The sequence below is a fragment of the Myotis yumanensis genome, unplaced genomic scaffold (assembly GCF_028538775.1).
Source record: "Myotis yumanensis isolate MYYU_CA2020_CCGP unplaced genomic scaffold, mMyoYum1.0.hap1 SCAF_10, whole genome shotgun sequence".
In the NCBI taxonomy this organism is placed as follows: Eukaryota; Metazoa; Chordata; class Mammalia; order Chiroptera; family Vespertilionidae; genus Myotis; species Myotis yumanensis.
Genome location: NW_027223761.1, coordinates 4,539,403 through 4,554,289, shown reverse-complemented (window position 1 = coordinate 4,554,289; position 14,887 = coordinate 4,539,403). Strand labels below are relative to the sequence as shown.

Sequence of the window (14,887 nt, the reverse complement as noted above, 5' to 3'; positions counted from 1 at the left end):
AACGTGAAAGGAGAGAAGAGGATGCTAGGGAGGGGAGGGCAGGTCCTCGGGCGTTTACCACCCCCACCCCAGAACCCACACCCCACCTTTTAAGCAAAGGCTAAGCCCAGACCCGGGCCCCACCCACTGCAGGCTACCCAGACCCCGACCCCTCCCCACCCCCTTGGGGTACCCATGCAAGCCCAACTGGCCCCTCCTCTGAGGAAAGCCCTTTGCTTGGGTGCCAGGCGAGGAAGCCAGTGGCCACAGCCCCCACCAGCGAGGACTTGGGGCTGCAGGGACCCCGGCACCTCAGGATGCAGTCAGTGGACACAGCACAGACTCGGGTGATTACATTCCAGCTTTATTTCATGTCCCAGCTGCACTCAGAGATAGGTCCAGGCCATAGGCGCCAGTGAGCAGTTCTTGGCGTCGCCCCTAGACCAGGTAGGGGGCTCTCTTGTCCACTCCTGCCTGCCTCCTTCATCTGGGGGATCCCCCAGAAACCGCCTCCTCAGCAAGGGCCGCCTGGCAGAGCCAGAGCCCTGGCAAGGAGCTGCTAGTGGGGGCCTGCTATTCCTCCTGCAAACAGGCCTATCCCAGCTCCATCTCAGGGGCCCAGTGCCAGCCATGGAGGCCCCAGGGGCCCAGGCCTCCTTGTCCAAGGACTGGCCCCAGACGCCCCGGCTCCCCACATTGGTGGGCTGTCTGGGACCCCCACTGGGACTCCAGCGGCGAAAGGCCCACATTCCCAAGCTTCCAGTCCATGCGGTGTCACTGGCTGAGGGAAGGGGTGAGAGGGTGTTTCTCCGGTTCCTGCACCTCGAGGCCTGGAGGGAAAGGCTCAGCTCAGGCCCGCGCCCTCGGAGGCTCCCAGCATGGACCTGGCCCACAGGCCCTCCACCCTCTGCCACCATCCAGCCTCCACCATTCCCTTGGCTCTCCCCTTTCCTCCCAGCCCTCCACCCTCTGCCACCACCCAGCCCTCCACCATTCCCTCGGCTCTCCCCCTTCCTCCCAGCCCTCTACCCTCTGCCACCACCCAGCCCTCCACCATTCCCTCGGCTCTCCCCCTTCCTCCCAGCTGCACCAGCCACCTGGCCGAGCCGCCATCCCTCTGCCTGGAATGCTGTTCCTCACAGTATCAACCCCACCAACTCTCACCTCCCAGTCTTTGCTCCGACTCCACCTCCCTTCCGAGGCTACCTCGAGCACCCTAATTAGCTGCACCCCTCCCAGTGCTCTGACCTCCTTTTCCCCAGAGCATTGCCACTTCCTAATATGCCAGGAGGCCTGAACCACGATGTGCCTGAGAGTAAAATACCAATGGCCTTCAAAGACTCGTATGAAAAAAATAATATAAAACATCTCGTTAATGATCTTTTACACTGACTACATGTTAAAATGGTAATACTTCAGGCCTATGGAGTTCAATAAAATGCTGTTAGGTTACCTGTCTCTTTTTGCTTTTTCTGATGAGGCTACCAGAAGGTTTGAAATTACATGCAGCTCACGTCTTATTTCTATGGGGCTGTTGTATAACTACTGTTTCCATGCACATTGCTTACTGTCTGCCTCCTAGCCCAGAACGTTCCCGCTGGCCCCCTGCCAGCACAGCCCCTGGCACTTAAGAAAGGCTGGTTGTCCAGTGAGCGGGGGGCTGAATGAGCGCTGCCAGGGCCACGCGCAGGGCAAATGCCCCCTCACCCTCTCGGCCGGCACCTGCTTCGTGTTCCGCCAGGGTCTCAATGGAGCCATCCCATCCCACGCCAGGTCCTGGGGGGACACAAGGCAGCTACTGGGCCACAGGGACCAGGACAGAGGCAGGCAGGGCTTGTGGGGAGACCCTGGGGACAGAAAGGAACCCCTCCCCCAAGGAGTCGCTGGGTCCACAGGGAGTCGGGGGCTAATGGAAGCAGGGACCCTTGTCCCTCACCTTTGCCCTGGGAGCTGGGTGCCTCCATGGGGCCCGGACGGCGTTGTCGGAATCGCTGCCTGGGGGTGTCCCCGGGGCTGAATGACTCCGAGCTTCGCCCCACCGGGAATCTGGAGCTGAGTTTCCGCCGCTGCCCGCCCGCCAGAGTTTCATCCCGCAGGCAGAGGGAGCTCTGGGCCCGGCGCATGGGTGCCGGGGAAGGGGACCCTGCAAGGGCAGGGACGCAGGTATGAGAGACGTGCAGGGAGGGCGGGCAGAGTGAGGGGCACGGGTATGAGAGCCGTGCAGGGAGGGCCAGGCAGAGGGGGGGCAGCGGGTGCAGCTGCACAGGGCCAGGGAGAGGAGGCTGCAGAGGCGGAGAGGGTCTGGGTGCTGACAGGAGGCTGGCCCTCTGCTGGCTCTGACACTAACTCACTCGGTGCCCTTGAGCAAGGCGCTTCCCCTCCCTGGGCCTCGGTCTCCTCGCCTGCTGACTGGAATAAATGACCTCTCACTACAGCCCCTGCGGCTCCGAGGTCCTAGGCACCGCGGCGGGTGGGTAGGACTGGTGGGTGGCAGCGCAGGCAGAGAAGGTGGCAGACGAGAGATGTAGCTGGGACGCGGAGCAAAGCACCACCGGAACCATCTGAGGGGCGGGGGCAACAGGGAAGGCTATCGGGGCACGTGTACCAGCCGCACAGGAAGGAAGAGACCAGAGGCGTGAGCGGGTGCCAGGGTGGGGATCAAGGACACGGGGTAGGGACCATCGGTCACCTGGCCCCCAGACCCACCTGTCCCATCTGCCTCCCTGCTCTCAGAGAGCTCCATCTCTGGGGGGCCCCCCAGGCTCTCGGTGCTGCCAGCCCCATTGGCCCACAGGCGTGGCCCCCCATGGAGGGCCCCCTCCCGCCGGGGCCGCATCAGCCTCTTCACCTTGTCTGCCAGCCAGCTGCCCTTCCTGGGAGCAAGAGGGCACAAGAGGGGGTAAGGCCATGGCGGAAGGGGACAAGAGGGCCAGGCTGGGGTGCGAGGCCAGGCAAACCCTCACGGGCCCGGACCTGAGCTGGGCCAGGGTCAGAGGGCGGCAAGGCCAGGCTGGGAGGACCCCTGACTAGGGGTGAGGGGTCACTCACTTGGTCCGGGGCAGGGGCCCCGGCTCCAACACACGGTACTGGTCCATGATCTTCTCCACCAGCTTCTGCTTCTCTCGGCGCAAGGCGTTGAGCTGGTCCCTGGGAGAGGGGAGGGGACGAAGAGGGGCGGGGGAGCAGCATGAGGCCTGGCAGGAGCAAGGCTCGGGTTCCAGCCGGCACAGCCCTGCAGCTGGCACACGGACACACGCCTGTGTGGGGTGAAACTGCCACTGCACCACCCCCGGGGGTCAGCCCAGGACCCCCCTGGGCGTCTCCCCTGAACAACCACAGGTGTCTCCAGGACCAGCGCCCGCTGCCACCGCCTGCTGCCCCCGCCAACTGCCCCTGGCCCGCTGCTCCCACCGGCTGCCCCGCCTGTTGCCCTCCAGCCCGCTCACAGGTACTCGCGCTGCTCTCGGTGCAGGTGGTCCCGGCTCTCCAGGCTGCGCTCCAGGAGCTCCCGGTTCTCCCGGCTCAGGGCCTGCACCTCGGCCAGCAGCTGCCGGTTCTCCTCTTCCTGGGCGCTCCGCAGCTCTGTCAACAGCTGTTGGGGGCAGGCAGCAGGGCAGGTGGGGGTTCAATGGGGCTCAGGGTGGCTTCCTTACATGCCCTCCACTCTGTCCCCAGCCCCCAGCCCCCTCCAACCCCACTCCAGCCACCACCGCCCTCACACCTCACACTGTGTGGTCAGCCGGCAGGCGCTCAGGTCCAGCTGCTGGTTGGACTCGCGCAGCCGCTGGCTCTGCATCTCCAGCTGTGCCCGCTCCAGCTCCAGCCGCGCCAGCCGGCCCCGCAGCTCCCCGCGTTCACCCTGCAGCTCCCCTCGCTCCCGGGACATCTCTGCCAGCAGCTTCTGTGCCCTGTGGAGACAAGGAGAGGTACTCGGGGCGGGGCGGGGCGGGGCGGGGGGGACTTGCCCCCCAGTCTCCTGAGGGCTAGAGGGCTGTGCTAGGGAGAGGCAAAGCAGGACCCCACAGGGACAGTGACTGACTCACCACCAGCCCACTTCAGAGGGCAACACTGAGAACTGCCCCAAGGGGGATGGGCTGCGCCAGGGCTGGTACCTGTCGTGCTCACTTTGCAGCCTCCGCAGCTCCTCCTCCAGGCCCCGCTGCCGATGGCCGTCCTGCATCAGGCGCTCGCGTTCTGCCAGGAGGGCCAGCTCCTGCGCCTCCACGTTGGCCTTCTGGGCCTGCAGCTGCTCGTGCCTGGGACGGACAAAGGCTGAGAGGGCTGCAGGGACCTGGGGCAGGGCAGGCAGGCAGCCGGACTGCCTGAAGCTGGAGGTCTGCCGGGACCTCCCCGCACAGGCCCCTGGCAAAGGCCCAGGGCACAACGCTGCCCCCGTGCTCCCCGCCCCCCGTGAGGCCCAGCAGTGGAGGTGGGCACCAGGGGCCAGTGCTCCGTCAGGGAGAGAGGGGCTGGGGGCTGGGGAGACTCACCGGCCCTGCAGCTCCCGGTGGGCTAGCTCCAGTGCCCGCATGTTGGCCTTGAGGTCTCGGTGCCGGGCCAGCAGCCCCTCCAGCTCGGCCTCCTGCCGCCGCTGCAGCTGAGCCAGCGCCTCGTGGTCCCGCAGCAGGGCCTGCTGCTGCCCGCGGGCTTCCTCCTGGGACCGCCGCGCGGCCTGCACCTCCTCCTCCAGCGCCCCCAGCTTCTTGTGCAGCTCCTGGCCCTGCAGCTCCAGGACAGACTTCTCAGCCTAGGGCAGAAGAGGGAGTGGGCACGGCGGGAGTGGAACCCAGGCCAGAAAGGGAGCAAGGGACAGGGGCAGGCCCGAGGACCAGGAGAGAAAGCTGTGGAGGAGGCAGAGGGCTGGATGGGGCAGCAGGGAGCCAGAGGCCGAGGTAAATGGGCAAGGAGCGGGGAGAGGTGTCATGGCTGGTGCCGGGCTGTGGAGGGGAGGGCAAGGGGCACAAGGCATGATGGGACAGACGGGGCTGGGGTGGCCCGGAGAGCGGTTGGACTACTGGCTGGCTGTGGAGAAGGGGGCTGGAGACCGAGAAACATGGGCGCAGACTGGGGGGTGGAGGCAGGTAGAAGGGGACAGTGGCAAGTGGGCAGGGATCGGGTGGGGGACGGGCACCCAGCCACCACCCACCTGCAGGCGACTACTGCACTCCTGCGCCTGCTGGCTCTGCAGCAGCAGCTCCTGGGCGCGCCCCTGCAGGCTTCCCAGCTGCCCCTCTAGGAGCTGCAGCTGCCCCTGCAGAGCCGTCTTCTCAGCCACCAGCGTTGCATTCTGCTCGGCACAGAGGGGAGTTAGTGGCCAGGCCACTGCCCACCTCAGCCCCCGAGCCCACCACCGTCCACCACTCACACTGCGCTCCACCTCGATGAGCCGCCCGCTCTGGGCCTCCGGGGTCTTCGGCTCAGCGCACTCCTTGGGCTCCAGCGCCACAGGGCCCTGGCGCAGCTGCAAGGAGAGGCCCCGGGGGGTCACGCAGGGGAGTGGCAGGGCACGGTGATGCCACAGGGACCTGAACAGTGGGCCCTGGCCCACAGCCCCGAACTCCTGGCTCCCGAGGCTCCATCACTCTTATCCTGCCCTTGTCACCTTCTCTCGGTGCTCCAGCTCGTGCCTGGCCCCTGCTGCTCCTCCTGCAGGTCCTACTCTTCCTCTGGGCCCCAGTTTCAATCTCACTTTCTCCAGGAAGCCTCCCCTGACCAACCCCACACGTGCCAGCGAGGCAGTCTGCTGGGTGCCCACTGGCCCCTGGCACCACCTGTGATAGTCACCTGTTTTCCTGCCTCTGTGCCAGGTGAACTGTGAGCTCCCTTGCACACGGCAGCCTGACATTGGGCTCCACCACACCCCAGTGCTGAGCGCTGAGCCCACACACTGCAGGGGCGTCAGAAATAACGACTGACTTAGGACAACGACAGCAGCAATTGAGCTCACTAGGCAGTAGCGGGGAGGCGGGGAGCCAAGCAGGAAAGACACAGCCGTCCCCTCAGAACCAAGCCACCGGTGCTGCCCATTTGAGGAACGGGGAGACGAGGCCCCAGAGGACCACCAGCCGTGGCAGAGTCAGCCTGACTCTCAGCACAGTGCTCCTTCCAACAGGCCCCCAAAGGAGTCACAAGGGAGCAACTGGCCAAGACCAGAGGGGCCTCGGGAGGGACAGGAGCCCATGCGCCCGGCACATCTGCCTGCAGGACGGAGGGAGGGGCGGGGCGAGGCCCCAGCTCCCAGGGCGAAGCCTCACCTGGAACAGCTCCTCTTCCAGCTGCAGGGCCCTCGCCTTGAGCTTCCTCAGCGCCTCCTCCTTGCTGGTGGCCGCAGCCTGCAGCTCAGTTTTCATCCGCTGCTCCAGGCCCTCGTACCTGCAAGGAGAAGCCTTGGCCTCTACCCCTCCTCAAGCCTCTGCCTGGCACTCTCTGACCCCCGGGCAACGCCCCCACCTCTGTTGTTGAAACTCTTTTTCCCGAAGAAATTCCTGGCGCTCCAGAGTCGCCTGCTCCAGCTCCCGCTGCAGACGCTCCAGCCGGACCCCCAGCTCCTGGCTCCGCGCCACAGCCTTCTCCAGCTCCTGAGGGCAGACAGAGCAGGCTCAGGGCCAGAGGACATCCCACCACTGTCCCCGGGGAGGGACAGACACAGAGGCCTGGGAGTCAGGAGACCTGGCTTCATGTCCTTGCTCTGTCACCCTAGACCAGTGATGGCAAACCTTTTGAGCTCGGCATGTCAGCATTTTGAAAAACCCTAACTGAACTCTGGTGCCGTGTCACATATAGAAATTTTTTGATATTTGCAAACATAGTAAAACAAAGACTTATATTTTTGATATTTGTTTTATATATTTAAATGCCATTTAACAAAAAAAATCAACCAAAAAAATGAGTTCGCGTGCCACCTCTGACACGCGTGTCATAGGTTCGCCATCACTGCCCTAGACAAACAGCTTTAACTTTTGGGCCTCTACGCCCAGATCTGTAAAATGGGAGCAAAGCCTGGTCGCTGGGCAGCACGGGTATGAGAGAACTAGGGATTGTAAGCCTGGCAGGGCCTGAGGGAGGCTCCTGGGCCGCGAGTCTTCACCTCTCTGAGCTCTTGCTTCCTGTTGTGCCCAGTGACAGGTGGACGTGCCCTGAATGCTGAGGCCATCCTAGCCATGAAGGAAAGAGGGGCTCAGCGGAAGCCAGTCTGGAGAGAGCCCTCAGCCACAGGGGACGGCCACAGAAGACAGGAACTTGGTGAACACCAGGCCTAACCACAGTGGGGCTGGGAGGGGGAGGACAGAGATGCTAGGGCCCAGGGCTCTGGCAGTTGGGCCACACCATTGCAGAATGGGGCAGGAGGCCCAATTTGAGCTGTGGGCCCAGAGGGGAGGTAGACCAAACCATTCCGAGGTGTGGGGGCCCCGGCAGGATAAAACCACAGGGAAAGGCCAGCTCCGACCAAGCAGCCTGACAAATCCTGCCTCTGAAAACCAAGCCTACAGCCTTTGCTCTGAACTTCCTGGCTTAGCAAGCCCCCACCCCTCAGACCTCCCCTCAGAAGCAATGCACTTCCAGACACCTTTGCCTACTGCCTCTCATTGGAAAAACTACACGTCCCATGATGCCCTGCTGCTGACAGCCAAGGGCTGCGGGTAAGAATACTGGTACAACGAAGAAGAACTGAACCTCTGCCCAGAGTCCTGCTCTGCTCTCGTCCAGGCCCTGGCCACAGCCCTCCGTACCCTCTCCATTGCACCTCCTGCCCTCCACCCAGTCCAGGAGGCCCACTTGGACCACCCCCTCGGCTCCTGGTTCTCTGACCTGGTTCCCTGGTTCCCTGGTTCCCTGGTTCCCTGGTTCCCTGGCTGGTCACCTCCTCCTGCGCCACAGCCACTTGTCACCAGGAAGTGCTCTGACCAGGAAATCTCACAACATTCCCCACGTTGTCCTCAGCCTCTGCCACCCACTCAGTCCTCAGAGCTGGCCCTTCCAGCCAGCCCGCCCCACCCGCACCCTCACTGCCCACCTGCTGGCATTCCCTCTCCACCGCAGTGAGCTCTCCACAGTCATTACTTTACAGCATCCTGTGGGGCAGGTCGTTTTTATTCCGGTTTCACAGGTGAGTAAACCGAGACTCAGAGAGGTTCAGTAAGTTGCCAAAAGCCACAGAGCTGATAAGCTGGGGATTCGGGCCATAACCCAGGTCTGCCTGACAGCACCTCAAGTCACATCCTTCAGAGTGGGCCCCAGAGACAGCCTCTCAGATGTACTCTCTTACCCACACCCCCAATTTGTACATTCCCCAGGCCCCTCCTGCATAATGCCCAACGGCGGGGGTCAACCCAACAGTGTGTTGTACCCCGCTTCTCTCCACTGGGAGGAGTCTCAGATCCGATGACTCCTCCTTTCTGAACCTCGGTACAATAGGGATGCTCAGGTGGAAGATTCGATTCCTGTCTGTGGCACTCCCTCCCCCAGCACTGGCCGCCGACCCCAACACCCCTCGCATTCATTGCCTCATGTCTCCTCCGAGTCCTCTGAGAGGCCTTTCCACACGGCCCTGACCACTCCTATCCGGGGCCCCATTGCCCTCATTAAAACGGCTGCAACTCCTTCGCGTGAAAGGAAGATGAAGCCCTGCCCAGTAGGAACCCGGCTAAGTGAGTTCTCACCTCCTTCCCCTGCCGGGTTCCACCCTACAAACTCCTCCTTGCTCACTGCCATCCTCTCCCTCCTCCAGGAGGCCTTCCCTCATGAGTGTGCTTCCTGAGCCAACACGGCTCCCTGCACAGTCCCGGCTCCACCCCAGATCGGGCACGCTTCCCCGAGTCCAGGCATGCTGGTGGCCTGGTACAGGGCCTGGCCACCAGGAGACACCCGAAAACATGCTCGAATGAATGAATAAAGGGGTTTCCAGGCCTCCTCTCTCCCTCATTTCCCGTCCAGGTCCAGCCAGCCTCACCTGCCACCTGGACCACAGGCACTGCCTCCCAGTGGCTCCAGGCCCCTGCACACCAAGGTGACCCTCCTCGAACCCCCCCGGGGGGCTCTCCCTGCCTGGGGATGGAGCACTAACACCTGAAACGCTGGCCCAGCCACCTCTCTGGCTCCCAGCCTCCTACTCCTCCTGGGCCCCTGAAGATCTTTAATGCCTTCAAGTCTTTGCATAGGCTGTTCCTTGGGAGGAAATGTCCTTCCCCATCTGGTGGAATCTTGACCTTCCTCAGAACCCTCCCCAAAGCCTCTTGCCCAACCTTGGCATCAGCTCCCTCTCCCGCAGGCCCCCGCAGGCTCCTGCTCTTATAGCCAACCTGTCGACCAGCATGAATGAGGCTCTCCCACCACTCTCTCCTTTGGTCGCCCACAAGACCCGCCAGGCAGCCATGAAGAGTACCCCCTTTTACAGAAGGAGGCCCTGGGTGCAGGTGAGTGACTGCTGAGGTCAGAGAGCCAGGATTTAGACCCAGGCACCCTGGCTCCCTGCCCACACTCTTATCCCCTCCAAAGCCGCCCCATTAGAGGTGGGGGGCACCTGCCCCTTTCCCAGGCCTGGCGTGCCTTTGGAAGGCAGGAACGGACTTCGTCTTTTTATCTCCAGTCCCAGCTCGATGCTGGGCTCAGTGGCTGATGATGGAATGAATAACCCAAAACTCCAGCCACTGGCCTGGAACCCCATTTCCTGCCCCGAATGAATATAAGGACCCACATACCTCCTTGAGGGCCTGCCTCTCCCGGCGCTCCCTCTCGGCCTCCTCCAGGTGCTGCTGGCTCTGGTTCTCCAGGACTTGCAGCCGCTCCTCTGAAGCCTCGGCCCGGGCCCGCAGCCTGGGTCCCTCGCGCTCCCACTGCCTCCGCTCTCGGCCTGCTGCCGCCAGTGCCTCTGCCAACGCCTCCCGCTCCCGCGATGCAGCCTCCAGCTCCTGTTGGGCTGCCTTCATTGCCTCCCGTAGCCGGACCTGCTCCTGGACCTGGGCCTCTGCTTCCCCGTGGGCCTCAGCCTCTGCCCTCCGAGCCTGAGCCAGCTCTTCGGAGAGGCGAGCAGCCTCCGTGCCTCGGGCATCCAGCCTCCGAGCCTGGACCTCCAGCTCAGCTCGGAGGGCCTCAGCCTCTCTCCTCAGCCGAGCCACCTCCTCTCTGAGGGCCTCCTGCTCTGGGTCACCACTGGTCAAGATCTCCCCTGGGACTGGTCCCTCCAAGGCCTGGGCCTCGGGAGCCATTTCCGGCTTCTGGGCGTGGTCCCTGATCACCCCCTCCAGCCGCGGTGGCTGCTCTCTGGCCTCTGTGTGCTCCTTGGGTAAGTCCAGCCTCTGGCCATGGCACTGTTGCTCTTCCAGCTGCACGTGGAGGCGGGGCTCTGTGGGTTCGGGCTGGCTCTCAGGGACTCTGGGCACGGACTCCCCAGTCTCTTCTCCCAACAACAGCTGGGCCTGAACTTGGATTTCTGAACCCTGAGGTGGGGCCACAGAGGCAGGGGTCTGGAGAGGGGCTCCGTGACCAGCCTCCTCCAGGGACTCCTGTGTCTCTACAGCGGGGCCTGACTCCTGAGGCGCCAGGTCTAAGGTCTGGGGGGCCATGGCAGCCGCCTGAAGGGGCCTCTGCATCACTTGAGGGTCTGAATCAGACGTCTGGGGACACTCAGCTGACCCCTTGGGGGCTGAATCTGATGCTGGAGGAGCCAAGTCCAAGGCCTGAGGGTCTTCATCCCCCGCATGGCCAACCAAGCCCTGGGGACCATGGCCTGAGGCCGTGCAGGTCTGGGGAGCCACGGGCAGCGCTGGAACCATGGCGTCCTCACTCTGCTCCTCCAGCAGGGGGCGCTGAGGGCACAGGAGAGGGAGGGTCAAGCCCAGCGGTGCCGCCAGGAAGGACCACAGTGGTTCTCAACCTTCCTAATGCCTCGACCTTTTAATACAGTTCCTCATGTTGTGGTGACCCCCAACCATAAAATTATTTTCGTTGCTACTTCATAACTGTAATTTTGCTACTGTTATGAATCTAATGTAAATATCTGATATGCAGGATGTATTTTCATTGTTACAAATTGAACATAATTAAAGCATAGTGATTAATCACTAAAACAATATGTAATTATATGTGTTTTCCGATGGTCTTAGGCGACCCCTGTGAAAGGGTCGTTCGACCCCCAAAGGGGTCGCGACCCACAGGTTGAGAACCGCTGACCTAGGAGGATGGTTGGGGAAGGGACTCGCTCACCTGGCCACCTGGCTGCCCTTGCAGCACCTGCAGCAGGGCTCGAAGCTCCCGATTCTCCCGCTCCAGGGTGCGCAGCTGCCCGGCCTCTGCCTCCCTCACTTCATCATGTATCGAGGGGGCCGCTCCTGGCAGGGGAGCTGGGGTGTGTGCGATGAGGTCAGGACCCCTCCCCACCCTTAGTCCTGCCACACTCCCACCTACACCCCCAGAGGCCTGGGGGAAGGGGGTGAAGTCAGGAGTCGTCCCCACCACAGCTGCAGGGACACTCGGGAGCCCCAGCCCCAGCCCCTCCACTGGGGCTCCACTCACGCTCCCCAGGGGAGCCCGGCGGCGGCTCCAGGCTCCGCTGAAGCTCCAGCTCCAGCTCCACGTTCTCCTCCACCAGCTGGTCCACCTGATGCCGCAGAGAGTCCAGCTCCTGGGGGTGGGGCAGGGTCAGACACGCCCTCCCCACCAGGCCCAGGCCCCGTGTGTAGGCGAGAGGACCACTAAAGAACACTAGGAGAAGGGGTTCCTGGGGTCACTAGGGAACCCTGGGGGACCACTGGGGTCACTCTGGCAAGCTCACCGCGTGAGCCTCGCCCAGCCGGGTCCGCAGAAGCAGGTTCTCGCGCTGGGTCTCATGCAGCCGAGCACAGCGCTCTTGCGCGGCCTCCAGCTGCTCCTCCAGCAGGGCCTTCGAGGCCTCCAGGGTCCCAGAGAGCGCCCGCTCCTCCTGGGGTGAAGGGGGGACACAGGGCTAGGGACACAGGCCTTCCAAGGTCGCATCCTGCCGGGACCTGCTAATCAGCCCCCGCTGCTAGGGACTCTTTCCAGACACCCCATCCCTGCACTTGGCCCCGCCCCCTTCCCAGGACCTACCCTTACCCACAACCCCCACTTTCCCCTCCATCTGCCCCATCGCCAGAGGGCCTTAACCCAGACACCATCTCACCCATTTCTCCCAGCCATGGCCGTAACCTCGGTAAGGCCTGAGTCTCCCTTTTCCACGCCCCAATGTGCTCCTCCTTACCCTCTCCCCTGCAGGCCCCGCCCCCCTCAAGCCCCACCCTCCCAGGCCCCGCCTCCCGGCTCACCTCCAGCAGGCCCTTGCAGGTCCCGCCCCCGCAAGCCCCACCCTCCCAGGCCCCGCCTCCCGGCTCACCTCCAGCAGGCCCTTGCAGGCCTCGGCTGCCTGCAGCCGCTCCCGGTAGCGTCGCAGCTCCTCCTGCAAGCGGGGCAGGCGGCCCGCGCGCTCCCGCAGCGCCTCTGCCTCCTCGCGGTACAGCTCGGCCCGCTTGGCCTGTCCCGACAGCGCCTGGGTCTGGGCCAGACGGTGCGGCGTTGGGAACGGCCAGCCGCAGCCACAGGGATTGGGGACGTGAAGGAGCCCGGGTAGAGGGGGCAATGGGACGCGGGAGGTGCCGGGGAAGGTGAGGAAAGGTGGCGATGGCAGGGAGCACCTGAACGCACCTCCTGGCGGAGCCTTCGAATTTCGGCCTCTAAGCCCTGCACCTCCTCCTGGGAGTCCAGCAGCAGCTCGGCCTTCTCCTCCCTGGAGGAAGGAGACGCTGGAGGGACTGGGGACCAGCAACACCAACCCTTCCCAGGCCTGGTCCGACCCATATGCAGGGGGCTGTCCAGGCCTAATCTACCCCTCTCCCTCCGGCCTCTTCCGAGCCTGCGCACTCACAGCTCCTGGCGCAGGCGGCGCAGCTGGGCCTTGGTGTTGGCCAGCTGCAGGGCCAAGTGGTTGGTGGAGCCCTCCAGAGGGGTCCCAGCAGGAGCCTCAGGCAACAAGGGGGCTGGCTCTCGCTCCAGCAGCAGCTCAGCCAGCCGCTGTGGGAGGTCAAGGGTCAGGGGTCAGAAGTAAACTACCCTATGCCCCCACCTCTCCCCCCACACACACACCGTCACCACAAGCTGAATTTGGCTCTTACAGCCCTGTCAGGCAAAGACCCCCAACCCCACACCTGGGCCTCAACTCCCATCTCCCCACACACCTGGGTCCCCCGGTCCTCCCAGTCCTCCACCTGGCCCTCTACCCCATACCCCTGCTGCCCCCACCTGGGCCCCCACATCACGCTCCCGTGCCAGTCTCAGGAGTGTCCCCATCAGGCTCCGGGACAGCATCTCCAGTTCTGCGGCTGCCAGCTCCCCAGGCTCGGGCCCAGCCAGTGCCAGCACCATGCCCGTCCCAGGCTGGGTCACCTGGGTGGGTAGGGAAAGCAGTTCAGCCTAAGAAGTTGGAGGCAGGGTGTCCCCAGGTAGTGCAGGTCCAAAGCCATACCTCCTGGATGGCGGCCGCCAGCTCACTCTGCACCTCCAGGCTGAGGCCCTGGATGTGGCGGATGAAGAGTTCCCGGTGCTCGCACTGCAGGGGAACAAGTGGGGGCGGGGTGAGGGCTGGCGTGAGCCTCCCACCTCTGCAGCCGAAGCTGGGCCCCACCCTGCCCGCTCACCTGCACCCACCCTGCCCGCTCCCGCTCACCTGCACCGACGCCCCCAGCAACAGCCGAAGGATGCCTTCCAGCTCCTCCACCGCCTCCTCTGCAGGGCACAAGCCACAAGGGGTTAACAGGCGGCAGGAGGGGTAGACGCAGGGAAGGGGGGTGGGAGCGGTTACCTGAGAAGGGGTCAAACCCCAGTGCCTGAAGGTCTGGGGGTGCCGACAGGATCAGCAGCTGCAGCTCCTCCTGAGGGCACAGAGGGGGGAGATGAGACGGGCCTTCCTGTGGGGGCTCCAGGCTCAGCCTCCCTCTCCCAGATCCTCACCTGGTAGAAGTCCCTCAGTCGGCCCCATAGGTGGTTCAGGTTCCGCACCCTACTGGCTGCCGGATCACCATGGTCCCTGATCACCCGAGGGCCCCCTCGGGAGCTAGGGGCACTGTGGGCACAGGGGGCCATTGGTTGGAAAGGGACTCAAGGACCCACCTCCCCTCAGCCAGGCTCCGCCCCCAGACCTCAGGCTCTGCCCACCAGCCTGTCTTGTCCCCTCCCCGCAGACCTTGAGGCCCCTTACATGATGCCCAGCACCCGGAGGAGCAGGGCCCCATCACTGAGACGCAAGAACCTCTTCTCTGGACAAAGGGGCCTCTCTCCTTCCTCCTCCTCTTCCTCCTCAGGCTCCTCCGCCTCTCCCACCAGCCCAGCCAGTCCCAGCGCCTGTGGGAAGCAGAGAGAGGTCAGCTGGCCCAGGTGAAGCCCCCATCAATAGAGTGAATCCTGAGCCCCTTGGCCAGCTCCCTGAACCCACACAGCCCCCTTCTCACCAAATCCCTGAATGTCCCTGGGCCCCAAGATCTGGACCCCTTTTCCTACCTCACAGCTGCCTGGACTTCAGCCCCACATTTAAGTCCAGCCCCTTCAGTCCCCATCTCTGCCCCATCCTCTCCACACCAACACCAGCCCCTCCCTACTGCTCACTTCCCCTCCCCACCGCCTTCCCCCTGCCGCCTCACCCAGGTGGCCAGGCTCCCACTCAGGAAGTCTCTGAGTCTGGGTCCCTTGCCCCCGTCCATGACAGGTCAGGGTGTTGGTCGCGCTGTGGCAGCTACACCTGCCTTGAGAGGAAGAGGAAGTCCCCGGGTGGGGGATCCCGGGCCTAGCCACAGACACCCTGTACAGCTTCCTCCTTCCGGGTGCAGGCTGGCCTGTGCACCCCCAGAGTCCTTCCTCTGCCCCCACTTCGCCAAGCTGCACCCTCCCAGCGTCTCCCGCAGGGACT

At 63.9% G+C, this 14,887-nt stretch overlaps 1 protein-coding gene across 1 annotated transcript; it reads right to left on the bottom strand.

The window, feature by feature from the left end:
- Positions 1 to 658: 658 nt before the first annotated feature.
- On the bottom strand, positions 659 to 14,681 carry CCDC88B (coiled-coil domain containing 88B). Its single transcript, XM_070427393.1, has 27 exons — positions 14,622 to 14,681; positions 14,183 to 14,325; positions 13,936 to 14,047; positions 13,787 to 13,856; positions 13,652 to 13,710; positions 13,451 to 13,534; positions 13,228 to 13,371; positions 12,854 to 12,999; positions 12,634 to 12,715; positions 12,326 to 12,484; positions 11,750 to 11,896; positions 11,491 to 11,599; positions 11,182 to 11,318; positions 9,678 to 10,784; positions 6,430 to 6,557; positions 6,234 to 6,351; positions 5,345 to 5,440; positions 5,126 to 5,266; positions 4,470 to 4,726; positions 4,092 to 4,235; positions 3,701 to 3,887; positions 3,426 to 3,571; positions 3,028 to 3,126; positions 2,686 to 2,852; positions 1,916 to 2,122; positions 1,687 to 1,755; positions 659 to 809 (listed from the first exon to the last, which is right to left on the bottom strand). Exons 1-27 carry the CDS (start codon positions 14,679 to 14,681, stop codon positions 754 to 756), a joined length of 4,374 nt encoding a protein of 1,457 aa, XP_070283494.1. The 3' UTR covers positions 659 to 753.
- Between the last annotated feature and the right edge of the window lie 206 nt (positions 14,682 to 14,887).

Coding starts and splice junctions, on each gene's coding strand:
- CCDC88B (XM_070427393.1), bottom strand. CDS start 14,681: ATGGACGGGGGCAAGGGACCCAGACTCAGAGACTTCCTGAGTGGGAGC. Junction 13,535..13,651: donor TGCTGGGGGCGTCGGTGCAG/GTGAGCGGGAGC, acceptor GTTCCCCTGCAG/TGCGAGCACCGGGAACTCTT. Junction 13,000..13,227: donor AGCGTGATGTGGGGGCCCAG/GTGGGGGCAGCA, acceptor GACCTCCCACAG/CGGCTGGCTGAGCTGCTGCT.